The sequence below is a fragment of the Plectropomus leopardus genome, chromosome 16, assembly GCF_008729295.1.
Source record: "Plectropomus leopardus isolate mb chromosome 16, YSFRI_Pleo_2.0, whole genome shotgun sequence".
Lineage (NCBI taxonomy): Eukaryota > Metazoa > Chordata > Actinopteri > Perciformes > Serranidae > Plectropomus > Plectropomus leopardus.
In genome coordinates this window covers 14,864,517-14,878,364 of record NC_056478.1, presented here as the reverse complement: position 1 = coordinate 14,878,364, position 13,848 = coordinate 14,864,517, and the positions used below count along the sequence as shown (strand labels likewise).

The 13,848-nt window shown below is 39.1% G+C and overlaps 1 protein-coding gene across 1 annotated transcript in view; it reads left to right on the top strand.

Moving 5' to 3' along the window:
• The window catches only part of otofa (otoferlin a), a 106,656-nt gene that overhangs the window by 17,438 nt on the left and 75,370 nt on the right, over window positions 1-13,848 (top strand). Inside the window, exon 3 of the mRNA XM_042503597.1 lies at window positions 12,791-12,879. Within this exon, the coding sequence (XP_042359531.1) occupies window positions 12,791-12,879 (89 nt within the window). The remainder of the gene's footprint in view (window positions 1-12,790; window positions 12,880-13,848) is intronic.

Sequence of the window (13,848 nt, the reverse complement as noted above, 5' to 3'; positions counted from 1 at the left end):
TTTTACATGCTGCCATTTCTCTTTTGGTGTTTCTGTGTGTACCCATGTGCATCAGCTTGTAACTCCTCTGCTTTAATGAGTCTCTCTCAAGAGTGACACAGTGCCAAACACAAAAATCAAGTAGCCAAAGTGAAATAGGCCACATAAAAGAATTAACACAAACTCAAATGTTGATTAAAAGTTTTGTTTTTTTTGTAAAATCAGTGTTTTATGGTTTGTACATCTGAAACACAACCCAGTGAGTAACATAACCATGACTCTTCAGCCATGTCAGAAGCTCTGTGAGACTCGAGTAAAAAAGAGCTATGAGCTTAATGCTAACATCAGCATGTTGACAATGTCAACAGTAACAAGCAGAAGTTTAGCAGCCATTATGTCTACCTTATTCCTCATATTGGCACAGTGTGTAGCTTGCTAACATCTGCTTATTCACACCAAAACTATTTAGTTGATACCTATGTCGTCATTAACCAAAGTATTGGACTGATTGAAATTTTGACTTGATAGTGGTACCAAAGTAAAAGTCAGGGAATTACCACAGTAATTCTTTATCCAGAATTTCATGGCAATCTATCTGATACTTGCTCCCATTTTGCTATCTTTACCAAAGTGGTTTATCTGCCTTAGATCAGCCTTGCCAATTGAGAGCCTTACCGTGACAGCCTTACTACGGCTGTCACGGTAATTGCAATATTGCAATACCATGCTAATGACATGCTAACTATAGGCAATGGCATATATAAATATATATATATATATATACATATATATACAGTGTATCAGTTCTTTGGACAACGATATGGTATTTGCTGATACCACGAAGTCTGCCACAATATGATTTCAGTTCAGTTAGGGCCTGTGATTGTTATCAGATGATCTCGTGCTGGGTTGCGAACACTGTTTAAATGCTCAGAGAGGAGGTTCACTGGAAATGGTGACACACAGGAGTATCTTTAACATAATGATATATTTTCAGTTTGCATGGATAATATTGGATTGTTTATCATTGACTATTGATCTAGATCTGTGGATCTTTACACCCTTGATGTACAGTAATAGCATAACCCAGTGAGGATACTAAGGAAACTGCTGTATTACTGGAAGCAGTTTGGAGGCATGTTTGTAAGAAGCTTTGTGATTTTTTCCCCCCCTCAGAAATGCATGCCTTTTAATTAATAAAAACAATGATTTCACTCCCAGCTATTGTTTGCCTATTGTAACCCAACATAGTTGGATAAATAGGCACCAGATGAACAGAAGGTAGAGCTTCTTTTGTTGAAAAAAATCATCTCAGCAGAAAAGTTTTTAAATGAGGGGTGAGCGCTATCTCCCAGCACACTACTGTCTATTTTCAAGAAGTTGTGAAGCAGCTTACTTGACAAATGTGTTGTTCTTTATCTCTGCACCATCTGGCCTTCCACAGTAGAAACTGGCAGGCTAATTGCAGTTTTATTAGAGTCCAGCCTGAAACGAAATTAGATTTCATTGAATTAACTCGATAAAAAGCCTTGTACCTGTCCCAACTGCCTCTCTATTTCAAGACATGATGAAGAGTTTAATTTCAAATTTGGATATCCACCTTTTGTCTCTTATATAAACATAAAACTCACTTTTTTATTGATTACAGTTTATGTAGTAGTTTTGGATAAAACATTTCCAAACATTGTTAGTGATAACTGTTATTAATGCTTTGTCTTGCACGGGACATAGTGAAGATTAATAGCATAGAAAACAGCACCAACAACCAGGACTTCTAGGTGCAACAACTGTTAATAAATTATACATTGTGGGTGAGTGAAAGTTTGTGACTGGATTGATGCCAACATGTCTGCACCCGGGGCATTTTATTTGACACATATTGTAAATGAGACTGAGATGAATTCAGAAACACTGGAGCATGCAGATAAACTGACACCCGAGAAAGAGAGCGGAGATGGAAATGAAAACAGGGTCAGACAGTCCAATTGGAAAAAGAAAATTGAGAGTGGGCATGGCGGGGGTTGGGGGGATGGGGTGGATGGGGTGGGCAGGACGCGATATCAGTGAATTGGACAAGATCGAGTTTCTCAGCAGAACCAACTTATCAGAGATTCTGTTTCATCTAGACTGTCAGACACACATGCGCATCTAGTGTAAGTGTTGCAGTGGTGGAAGTATTTGGATCCTTCACACAAGCAACAGTGGCAATAACATCCAAACACTTGTTTGCTGTTTTGTCATTCTCAATCCAAAACAGTAATGTGTAAATAACAGTAAAATTAAAGAATCTTCGCACAAGTTTCTATGCAGTAAATATGCCAGCTGTACTTTCTACTGTGCCAGTTTTAGCTTTTCAGATTTTACTCAGCAACTCTAAGTGGGCAAAGAATATATTCATTCATCATTTATTCATTATACTCAGAGATGGGAAAGCACCTCCCTGGAGCGACCCTGGATCTTAAGAACTGGTGAAGTTCTTAAACTACTTTAAGCCCCAACAATATTGCAATTTATGTCTTGTCCATAGGTAACTGCTACTTCTCTTCTTCTTACTTGTGGTCAAGTGGTCAGTGAAGTACTATATCAGCTGAAATATGACCTTCAGAGGTGGATCACCATAAAGCATGAAACGATGTTGAAAGAGTCTTTTATTTTCCGTCAACTCGTGCATATTAATCTTACAACGGGACAAAAAAGAATACAGACACAAAAACGACTACAAAGAGTGGCATTAAAATGCATGTGTCCTAATTTTTTTTTGTTCTGGGGGATCTTTGAAATGAGTGCAGGCGGAGCTTACCATGTTTTTTTTTTCCTATCAGCAGTTTGTGACTCACTGGGTGGATATTTGATATGTAGATCTGTTTAACTTTTTTTTTTTTCCCGCTCTTTTTTTTGTGTGGTCACTGCAAGCGCTACGACTTGAAAATCTCTGAACTTCCCTCGAAAGGCCCAGGTGTTGTATTTCAGGCAGTCAAATATATGAAGAGGGACTCTTCTTCACGGTAACTAAGAAGACGGAGAAGAAGCTTGCTCTGACTGTGTCTATGCAAGCTATATGATATGTCCGATAAAACATCATAACAGAGTTTTAAAAAAGCCCAATTGTTAGAGCAGTTCAGCCCAACTGGTGAATGTTGTGCTTTTATCACGGTACTGATATAATGAATTCTTATACCAGCTTGTTAGCTACATTATCCATCCTCTGTTAATGTAATGTCACAAAAATAGATGCTGGAAGCACTTTTTTAAATGAAGGGCTCGGATTAAGTGCTCCCCTGCACCCTGCATGCCACCACTTTTTTGCCTGATAAAAACACTGTGTGAACACATGCCCTTAGTGCACATGCAAAAAGAGAGAAGGAACTGGAAAAAATATGTTTTTCCCTTTCATATCACACATTTCGAAATGCAGTTTTAAATCATTGAACTCGGGGTCATTAAATATGATGAAGTATGACTTTTCACAGGCTGAATATCACCAAAATGACTAACTCAAGGCTGTCACAAGTACAAGACTGGTGCGTAATTAAAAACAAACTTGCGTTGGACCAAAAAGAAAGAAAGAATATGAAAGAAGCAGAATAATCAAACTTAGTATGAAGTTACAGTATGTAGGCGAAGTGAAGTTACTTTTGCAGAGGAGGACTCTCAATTGTATTATACATTACAGCAACTCCAGGGAATTTAGAGAAGGTCTTTTCTCACCATCCTAAATATTATATAGCATATGGATCTGAAATGATAAAGCCTGCTTTAATGAGAAGATGGCTTATACTGCCTATTTCAGCAGTCTACCCTTATCTCTTTTATCCTTTAAGAATACATGTAAGCCTGCAGAATCCATGTGCCGAGGACTGCATCATCATAAGATCACAACAAGCCTGTAAACTCAACAGAATAAAACTAGATCCTGCACAAAGAATGCTCTCACTGTAACATCTAACATTTTTTCTGACCCTTGTTGCGAGTGAATATAAAAGATAGAACATATTGTTCATAATTAATCATAGAGGTGTTTTCATCCTCTGTGTCCATGGCAACAGCCATGAGATATTAAAGGATGGTGTGTGGGGGAAACTGAGGATGGCCCGGTCATGTATCTGCTTGCCACAATGCTCCAGCGTGGGATCACAGCAGTTATAGCGGCTCTTCAGTTGAGCATTTAGCCCCTCTGATTGGCCACTGTGGCCTCATGGCCTCCGGTTAGTGAGATCGTACCTGTCACTTTTAATGAGCGAACTCACTCCGTCAATTAGGCTGTGTACACTACAGAGGGTTGGAGGAGGGAGCTTGGGATAGTAATATATGTTCTTCAGGCAGGCTCAGAAACTAGAGAGAGGAATCTAAAATAAGACCAGTGTTCTTGTTTTTTATATCAGTGCAGTGATGATTGCTTTTCAGATTACTATTGCACCTGTCTTTATCCACATAATCTGTTATACGTTTGATAAAGCGAGTTGGACTGAATGTTAGAGTAGGCGCATTGCAGCAGTTTTACGTCAGTCAGTGTTCGAGGCACAGTGACTTCTTGACAGCTTCAAGTCTGATCTGTGCAGAGCTACACACTGAACAAAACTGAACAAAAACATAAATGTTTAAAGACCTGCACACCCTCACCTTTGTTTTAACTTCTGGTGGTTGATTAGACCTCTGCTGAGGTTGGGTGGAGCTTTTTTTTCTTTTTTACTAATGATACTCTTGATAATGATAAAAGCCTAATATTTCCACCCTCAAGCTGCTGCTCACACCAAAATTCGCCCAGTGAAATGGACTGGTGTGGTGTTGACAAAGGCAGGGGGGGACAAGATAATGTGAGGGTAGGAATGTAACTGTGTGGTTAGCAGACAACCAAAGGCAGCCCTTAAAACTGTCTAATGCAGTAGTATACAGCATTTTATCACTGATATTAGGGGTTGACAGATTATCGGCCTGGCAGATTATCAGGGCCTAAATTTCATATTTTGCTGATTATCTGTGCGTTTTATTCTAATGATCGTGGATAAAATTAATTAATTAAAAAGTATGCATATCACTCTCAGCTAACACCAGGAAGGACAGTCTACAGTACATGCGAAGAAAGTGTCAGCATGGAAAGAACTTTTACTTTGTAAAATGTAACATTATTTATTCATTTTTTATTTACATTTTGACTGAGCTTTATAAAAAAAAAAGTTGTTGGGAACTTGCTGTTTATAATTTTGAAAATTTCAGTTGTCATAAATGCATATTGGTTCCAAATATTGGTTAGCGGTCTCATTAACTATGAACAATCGGTATAGGTATCGGCCCTGAAAAACCAATATCGGTTGACCCCTAACTGATATATTTACGTTTTTGCACCAATGAGTTTGTGAATTGAAAGAAAGATTCAATTTGCGACTTTAAAAGTGTTAATCTGTAATACATTCTGTATGAATAAGTTCCAGTAGATCAATACACAAAATTGGGGCAAAGAGCCAAGAGAATATATGAATGATATTCTCACCCACAAAATGACAATTTCTCTATCAGTTACTCACCCTGTGTAACACTGAATTCATTAAGAAAAAAATTTGTTTCTCAGATGCCTCCATGGTTTATGAAGAATCAAAGAAAACTAAGAAATTTCTTGATGAAGCGTGCAGCAAAACTATATCGACCATATAGAGTTTGAGAGTTTGAACGGGGTTCAGCAGGGAGTTCAGGGTGACAACGATGTTCACAGAATATAGTAAACAAGCCAAGTTAGCCCTCCAAGTTAATGTATGTTAACTACTTTATCGACCTAATGACTACAGCATACTATGTTGACACTTGTTATCAAATAAAAGCAAGAGAGAGAGAACAGGATCTCCACAGACTTTGTTCTTTAAAGGTCCTGATACACCGAGTCGGTGGTGAGTGTCTGAGGCCCTATTCTTTGCAGTGTGTCCTGCACCATTGGAACTATTCTGCCCTTGTCGGCTTTTTTTTCAGCAGATTCAGCTTGTTGAATCTGTTTCAGCGATGGCAGAGCCTGTCGGTGAAATACCTCTGAGTGGCAGTTCAGCTCAGTGCACGAGAAGAGAAACAGAAGTGAGGAAAGGCGAACTAATGAATAGAGTCAAGAGGGCAAGAGAGCAAAACAAGCTGTTATATTAGGTAGGATTTATTTTAGCTTTTGAGCTCTTTGGCAGAAACAGCTCTGTCTGTTTCATTTGTACCGTGCATGTTAGCAGGAGCATTAATTCTGCTGCTGGACAGAATACAGAGGGCTGGTGGAAGGAGAAGGAGCAGTTACTGTTGATGTAACGTTTTAGTTAAGTGAAACATGAACATGAAACATGATCCCGAGTCTGTGAAAGCCCGCATGTGGAACGCTGCTGAGATGTTCGGAGGCGCGGTGGTGGAATCACAAGCATCGTCTAAAACGTTCATGATCAGCTCCGGAGGCCGTGCCGCGTCTGTAACATGCCGTTGATGGACCTGATGGAATTTAAGAGTCGGTGTGTCTGGGCCTTAATGCTCAATGCCAGAAACTATAGACTTTATCACTTTGAGACCATTTTAATATAACATGCTCCATCAGCTTTATACACTTTCATCTGTAGCCTAAAGGTCAAACACTCTTACACTCCACACTCTTAAAATGGCCTACCATCTCTGGGATCTTTAACGGCCTACCTAAAAAAAGGTTGTTATCATTTGTCACCAGCAGCCTTATAGCCTGTTAGGATCTGTAACTTTGTCTTCTCACAATTGTCAGCTGACTGACAATATAGCTATCCCATAAAAGTTTTATTGGGGTAAACATGGCAATGCTGAATCAAACGTAATGACCGTCCATAAATTTCATCCAGTGTGTTTCATACAAGTTCATGGATCCATCCAGCAGGTTGATACAACATTGCAATGTTGCTCAGGGACAGCAGATGTTAAAATTAAACATTGGACTGAATCACGACATCATGTAAGCATTTCATTTATTCATGTCTGTTGTAGTTGTTAAATAAATAAATAGAGCTAAGTAAAGAAACATTTTGGGTGAGTGTGTGTCTCTACCTGGGGAAAGTAGAGATGCAAAATTAGAGTATGAGCCTTTAAAATTTAAACTAGACTTTTAAGTCCCTCTTTTTCACAAAGTAAGAAAAATCAGTGTATCGGAGAACTGCTTAGCTTGACAAATGTGAATATTTTGCAGCTTAATGTTGCATAGCAGTGTCTGAAATTGCTTTCTTCTGAGAAAAACTGCACCTTTTTGAAAATGCAGGGGTCAATATTGCTAGACTATTGGGTTTTGATTTTTGTTACCCTATAGCCAAATTCCATTTGATTGTTACAAACCACGCTAAACGCTTACCACTTTCTCGTCTTTAATGGATTCTCTGCTTTCATTTTATTTGTCTGCACTATGTGGGTATTTAAACCACTGTAAGCACTTTTGTCTGTCATGCTGGCTGTGAAGGCGTTAGGCAACATAAACAGCTTACTCCTTCATGTTGTGGATTCCTGCATGTGTGTTAGTCTTGAGATAAGTAGTCTTGGACAGCAGAGAATGAAGACACACATAATGGCATTGACATGGCCATGAATGGAAGCTTACTTAGTACAGCTGTGTTTGTATGTGTAGAAAAGAGAAAAAATGAAATGTGTTCCTGCACCAACACACGTTTGTGTTTGTATTGTCTGTGCAGTCACGGATGAAAATGAGTGGTTTTCTTTGTCTGGAGAAATTAATGTGGCTGCCCAGAGCCCCCAGTGTTGGATGAAGAAAACATAATCAAGTTTGCAGTGGTGTGTGTGTTGCATCATTTTAGCTACAGTGTGCTCCGGTATGTGTACACTATCATTTCCTTCATTACCAGTGTGTGCTGTCATCCGTGCAGCATTAACACCATGCTGGGACTCCTGCATACAAACTGGAGGAGATTTAGTTGTAAATGAGATGTGGCACGGTTGTGTTAGCCATAATGTCAGCCAGCGACCATCACTCTGAGAGTGTTTGCTGATTGTCGCCAGTAAAACGCAGCTAAGAAAGAGGCAGCAGTCCTGGTCATGCCTGGCTGAAGCCTCAGAAGAGAGCTGCAGACTGCAGGGCCTCAGGGCAGGACATGCAGTGATGGTTTCATGCACTGCACAAACAATTTGTAGGGTTGCCACTGCCCTCTAACCAACTGGTGCTTTATCTTACATGCATGTATAACAAAGAGGGGGTTGCTCTCAGGGTCTAAGTAATGCAGTGCACACTAGGGGTGGGTGATATGGCTGCAAAATAATATGATGATATTTCAGGGTATTTTTGCAATAATGATATTCCTGACAATATGAGAAAATACTGAGAATATTTGCTATTAATTGAAAGAACATACAATTGCAACACGATAAGTGTTATAGTTGTAAGTATCAACATAAATGTACTTCACCTTCAGATATAAGGTAAAAACTGAAAAAAAACTATCTCTCAGTTCTTTAGTTTGTAAACAACAGAGTGAGATTAAGATTCTGTATAAAATATTAATATTACAACAAAATAAAATCAATCAAAATTGAACATTTGCCAAATATATGAAACATTGTCTTCAGTCTATACATAGTTCATGTATATAAATGACTGAGTTGTTTTCTCCACCTGGACCTGTATGTGCTGCTATTTCTCCTCCACTCCTCTTGCTGTAGCGTGTGTCACTCAATGCTGACGATCAGACACACCCCCACACAGACAGACCTGCATTTATTTTGACAGGCTGTGATGTTACGACGACTATCAGCCTTCTTATATATAAAAAGTTTTTTGTCGTGCTGTGAGCGTCACATAGGTTGACAGGCTTATGATAAAATTATCTGTTGAAACTGATTCCTGTGTGCTCACAGCGAGAGAAGAGAGGCAGAGAGAGACGCTGTGCTGCAGAGCAGCTGACAGTTTGCTCTGAGCAGTTAGTTGCAAAAAGAGTCTGAAATGTCCAGGGCTGTTCATAAAACATTCAGGATGCCCAGACCACTGCTTCCATACTACTGAAGTTGCTCCTGGCTGGTAGCAATTTTGCTTTCAGCCATACTTGTTCTTACAGTGTGTAGCGGTATGAAGCCATAATGTAAAGTCAAAATAGTGCCATTACTATGATATGACTTTTTCTTGTCACATTAAAAATTATATTGGTGTTATTGTGGACAATATGACATGGCACACTCAAACACGTACACACATCCACAGATGCTTGATGGCAGGTCTACCAGTAGCAGGTGGGAACCCCAGGGTTCAGTAATGGGACAATCCTGATGGATCACTAGCCTGACAGCCTGCAGTGTTTTCCTGAATGAGAGGCCAACATCAGCAGGGGGTGAATGAGTTTTAAATCACCTGCGAGACCCCCCTGCCCTCATAAAGCCTAATTCCCAAGATATTATAGTACAGAAGACAGGGCTCAGACATGATTTACTGAATGTGAATCAGCGCATTCATTCATCATGTTTTTAACCTTCCTAACTAATGTTTTGTTCTTTAATTAATTTTGCTGCCTTGTCATAGTAAATCAAAACAGGAAAGCATCACAGTTTTTTGGCAGACCTTACTGCATTGCATGTTAATGCCTGTAATGGGACTTGTAAATAAAAATTGGTTAAATGCTTTTAGCACATGATGTACTTTTCTCATAGATATTACCCACTTGTGATTTATATATCTAAATCATATTCCAAATGCAGTTCTTTAAAAGTTTTCATATGAATAATGGATAATTTTCTGTCACTGAAAAGCCAGTAGGACCAAACCTGAGGGGAGGTCTGGATGTATTTCCCTGCTAATTTGAGCTTTAATGAGGAATTAACTAGCAAGGGCCTCACCATCAGCAAGATCAGTTAAACAGTTTTATTAAAGACAAGCATGACTGAAGTTGAGGCGATGACTGCTCGTAGGCTGCACACTTGGCCCAGTATGTTGTGGGAAAGCTTCAATAGGGAATCCACCGTAGCACCTGGGCATGATGAACCCCCCCAGGACACAGACATGGGAAAGAGGAAGAGAAGAACAGGGTGGGTCAGGCAGGTATTAATGCAGGAAGTAGCATCGCTGAGGTGTTCTGGTGCTGAAATTCTGCTAGATAGCTTCAATTAAAATCAGATTTTCATGCTTTTTTGTTTTCTTTTTTTTCACTGAAAAGTGTTCAGAAAAAATTAAATTGGTTTTGGTCTATGAATAATTACACAAATGCTTTGAAATACCAACCCAACCCAAACAACAACAAATTTGTATCATGACCAGGAGACGTGAGAACTATAAGTGGCTTCTACTATATTTTATTTATTTATTTATTTTTCATACACATAAGCATACATGATTTGTGGTGTTTTAAAACCTGCTGTAAATTACTTATTTATTTATCCACTGATCATGCAGACTCATCACTACTATTATTACATGATACAATAACAAGGAGTGTTACAACAACTCTTCAGGTAAACTAGATTTCAAATTTATCTCAGTTCCTTAAACATCAATTTTAAGACTTGGGTGGGTTTGACAGGTACAGAGTTATTTCACAGACCATTTATTCCCACAGGATCCATTTTACTTTGGAAACAACCTATTGATGGCTTCAGCCTGTCTAAACCTGTCTCATCTAACATCTGTTTATGACTGTTATCTTGTTTTTACTGCTGCTCTTATTAGCTATAAGAGTGTTTCATCTTTTGTAAAGTTCTTAAAAGTTATTTGTTTTAATAACTCTGAAATGTGATAAAGACTATCATCAGTCGTTGAGGTTGTAGCTGTAGAAATAATGTCACAGACAAATCACTGTACTTAACTGTACTTGATTTAAGGGAAGTGATTACAGCTCATTTGCCTCTTTGTACTGCTGACAAACTAACTCTGCTGATAAAAGGGCTCAGGGTTCATGTAATTTATACGTTACAGTCCCTCAAGAAAGATGTACTTTGTGCTTACTGGTGTGAGAAAAACAATGAAAGTACCATAGTGAGTGTCTGATCAGCTTGACAAAGCCAATTAGTAGAGACATCACGGAGGAGATTTGCGGTGAAAAGGAGTTAAAACAAAATGTGGTTATTTTCTCCTTTTCCTGTCAAAGCTGCATGAAAGAGCAACCTAAAATGTCTTTAAACTGGAATTTCAGAGCTAATTAACACAGAAAAGAGTTATCCTTCAAAGCTTTATCACACATCTCCCACAGCCTCGGCTTTTTCTCAAGGATATCCAACACATTTCCAAAAATTCATTACCATATAGTTTTGCATATCTGCTCCTTTTTCTTGTTTTTACCTTATGGCAAATATCTAATCAATATTCTCAGTCAGTGCTGTAGAACCGGGAGATGTTTATGGTGTTAAATAAAACATCATGGTGTTTTTTTCCCTTCAGAATAGCATCTCTTTTGCAAGTAAGGATTTCAAGGACACTTCAGGGGAACATATGTATGCTGACGTTAGACCTTCTGTTCGTGGACTCTGATTGACTTGAAGCATTCTGAGGCCGTCTGACGCCCTCGTTTACTCATTCACTGCTTGCTATGTTTTTGATGCCTGCTTATAACGGTCAGACACCTGAGGTCCACAGGGATTACCACACTTGTTTTGTCATTTGTTTTTTAACAGTTTTTTTCTGAAATATCTGGCCGATTGAAAATAGTCAGATGAAAGTGTACAGAGTTCCAACGTACCACAATGATTGACTTTGAAGCTTTATGTAACACACTAAAACTCTCAACTCATCAAATATCAATATTTGGTTGGTGGCTCTACACGAAAAACTGACACTAGGAAAGTACCCCTCCAGCATCAGTTTTGGATGTTTGGGGACGGTGTGTCAATTTATGCTTGTTACATGCATACAAGCTCTTTTCAGACAGAGAGGTAAGACATTTTGTTGTTAGATCTTAGGTTGTACGTTCTTAGGTTTAGGCAACAAAAACACGTGGTTAGGTTTTGAAAAAATGGTTTACAGTTTAGTTCATTTGTAACTCACATAATGTTATGTCACCTTCAAATACGTCACGTGACATGCTTCATTAGCCCAATATGCTACACATACTAGCACACACATCAGGATTTCGCACACATTGATTTATTTGTGGTGGGCCGCTACAAATAAATCATCCGCTGCCACAAGTAGATTTTAGGAGCTGGACTGTTAATTTGAAACGCAATTGGAATATAAAAATCATTCGGTTATTTCAGTGCACTTTGGTAGAAACGGCACAGCAGAACATTAGGGGCATTGAAAGTGAAACTACTGAGTCTAAAACTTTGCTCTCACATACAAATACTGCAAACAGCTCCTGTTATCCATTGATGTGATCTGACCAGCTCTGAATGAATGATAGATCAATTATCCACATTCTGCTGCGGAGGAGAAAAAGAACTCATGAGATCTCTGCCTGCTGCTCTGCGTTCACAGAGCCACAAAACTGGCGGATATTAGAGTGAGGACACAGAACGATCCAAAGGGGCACATGGGCATTTAGAAGATACCGAACCATTGATACTGGCATTCTGTGGGAAACATGCATGTCTGTTTGAACACCTCATTAGCCTCCCCTTCCCACCCTCCCTATGCAGACTTTCTTGCGCTATATACCACGGCAGTTACTTGGAGCTTCAAAAAATGTTGTTGCCCAGCCCGTCTCATACCACCGTTAAAACCCTACAAATATACGCCTACTAATCATCCTCATTATAGAGGTAACATTGGACATGCATTTTTATAATTTTCTTTCATGTAATATATTAAACAATCTTTGAATGTAGACAAAAATGGGTAGATTGACGGAAAATAAATCTAACCTTATTTGCAGCCCAACTGTCTTCTAACCTCGGTCATAATTTGTCTTTTTCACAGATATTTCGATGGCCCATTGCCAGCAGGCTGGATGGAAACGAGATGCTGGAAATCCAAGTGTACAATTACAGCAAAGTCTTCTCCAACAGGTAAGGCTGCACCTCTGCTCCTAGCTTGTCGTTGAACCACTTTTACCACACCAAACTGCATTTCAAGAGTAAACTGATTGTGGTTTTGGTGCCCCTCCTGCCTTCCTGTCACAGCCTCTGACCAATTCAGACCGACACGCGGGGCATGTTTCTCAGATGAAGGAGAACAAGCTTGTGTTCCCCGAGAGCTTGTTCAAAATTGACTAAATTGTGTGTCTAACAGACTGCAAACCACAGAGCTGGCCATGAATGAGTATCACATCAGGAGGAGGGTGGAGGTAATGAAACAGTATTAGATCCTCAGTAATAGGCACATTTGTCACTTTACACTCACCAAACGAATCAGATCATGAAAAACACACAGGGTGCTTCAGTGGATCATGCAACTGGGATCACAAGTTGAATGCGTATTATGCCGTAAATATTTAAAGTGTGTGTGTTTAATACAACATTGGCTTGACAAGTTTATTGATGAATATTTAAAATATTCAGACACATTTTGACATCAAGATTTCTATGTTTTTTTTAATAACAAATCCCAAGCTGCGGAGAATATTTTTCAATTATGAGCCATTTACAGCACTTACATTAAAGTGCTCTTAAATACTGTTTTAATACTCAAACCTGCTTTGAAGGATCTGCTGCACTCCAGTTTCTCCAAGCAAATCATTTGTGCTGAGGCTAATGGTAGAAACTGACTAATTAAGAAATTTCCCTCTTCATCCTCAACATCCTCTTTTTTCTTGTTTTTATTCTTCTTATTTATTAGCCCTCTCAGGATGGTGTATCCAGACCTGATTAGACGTAGGCTTGTTGTGCCAGGAAGCTTGTCCATCTCCCGTGTCCGTAACAAAATAAGTCAGATCATTACAGCCATTGCGTTGATCTGGTTGATGTGTCCAGACTGAGGAAACATTTTGTCGCCCACACAGTCATTAAAACTTGGTACGGTTGTCTCTGTGTGCATGT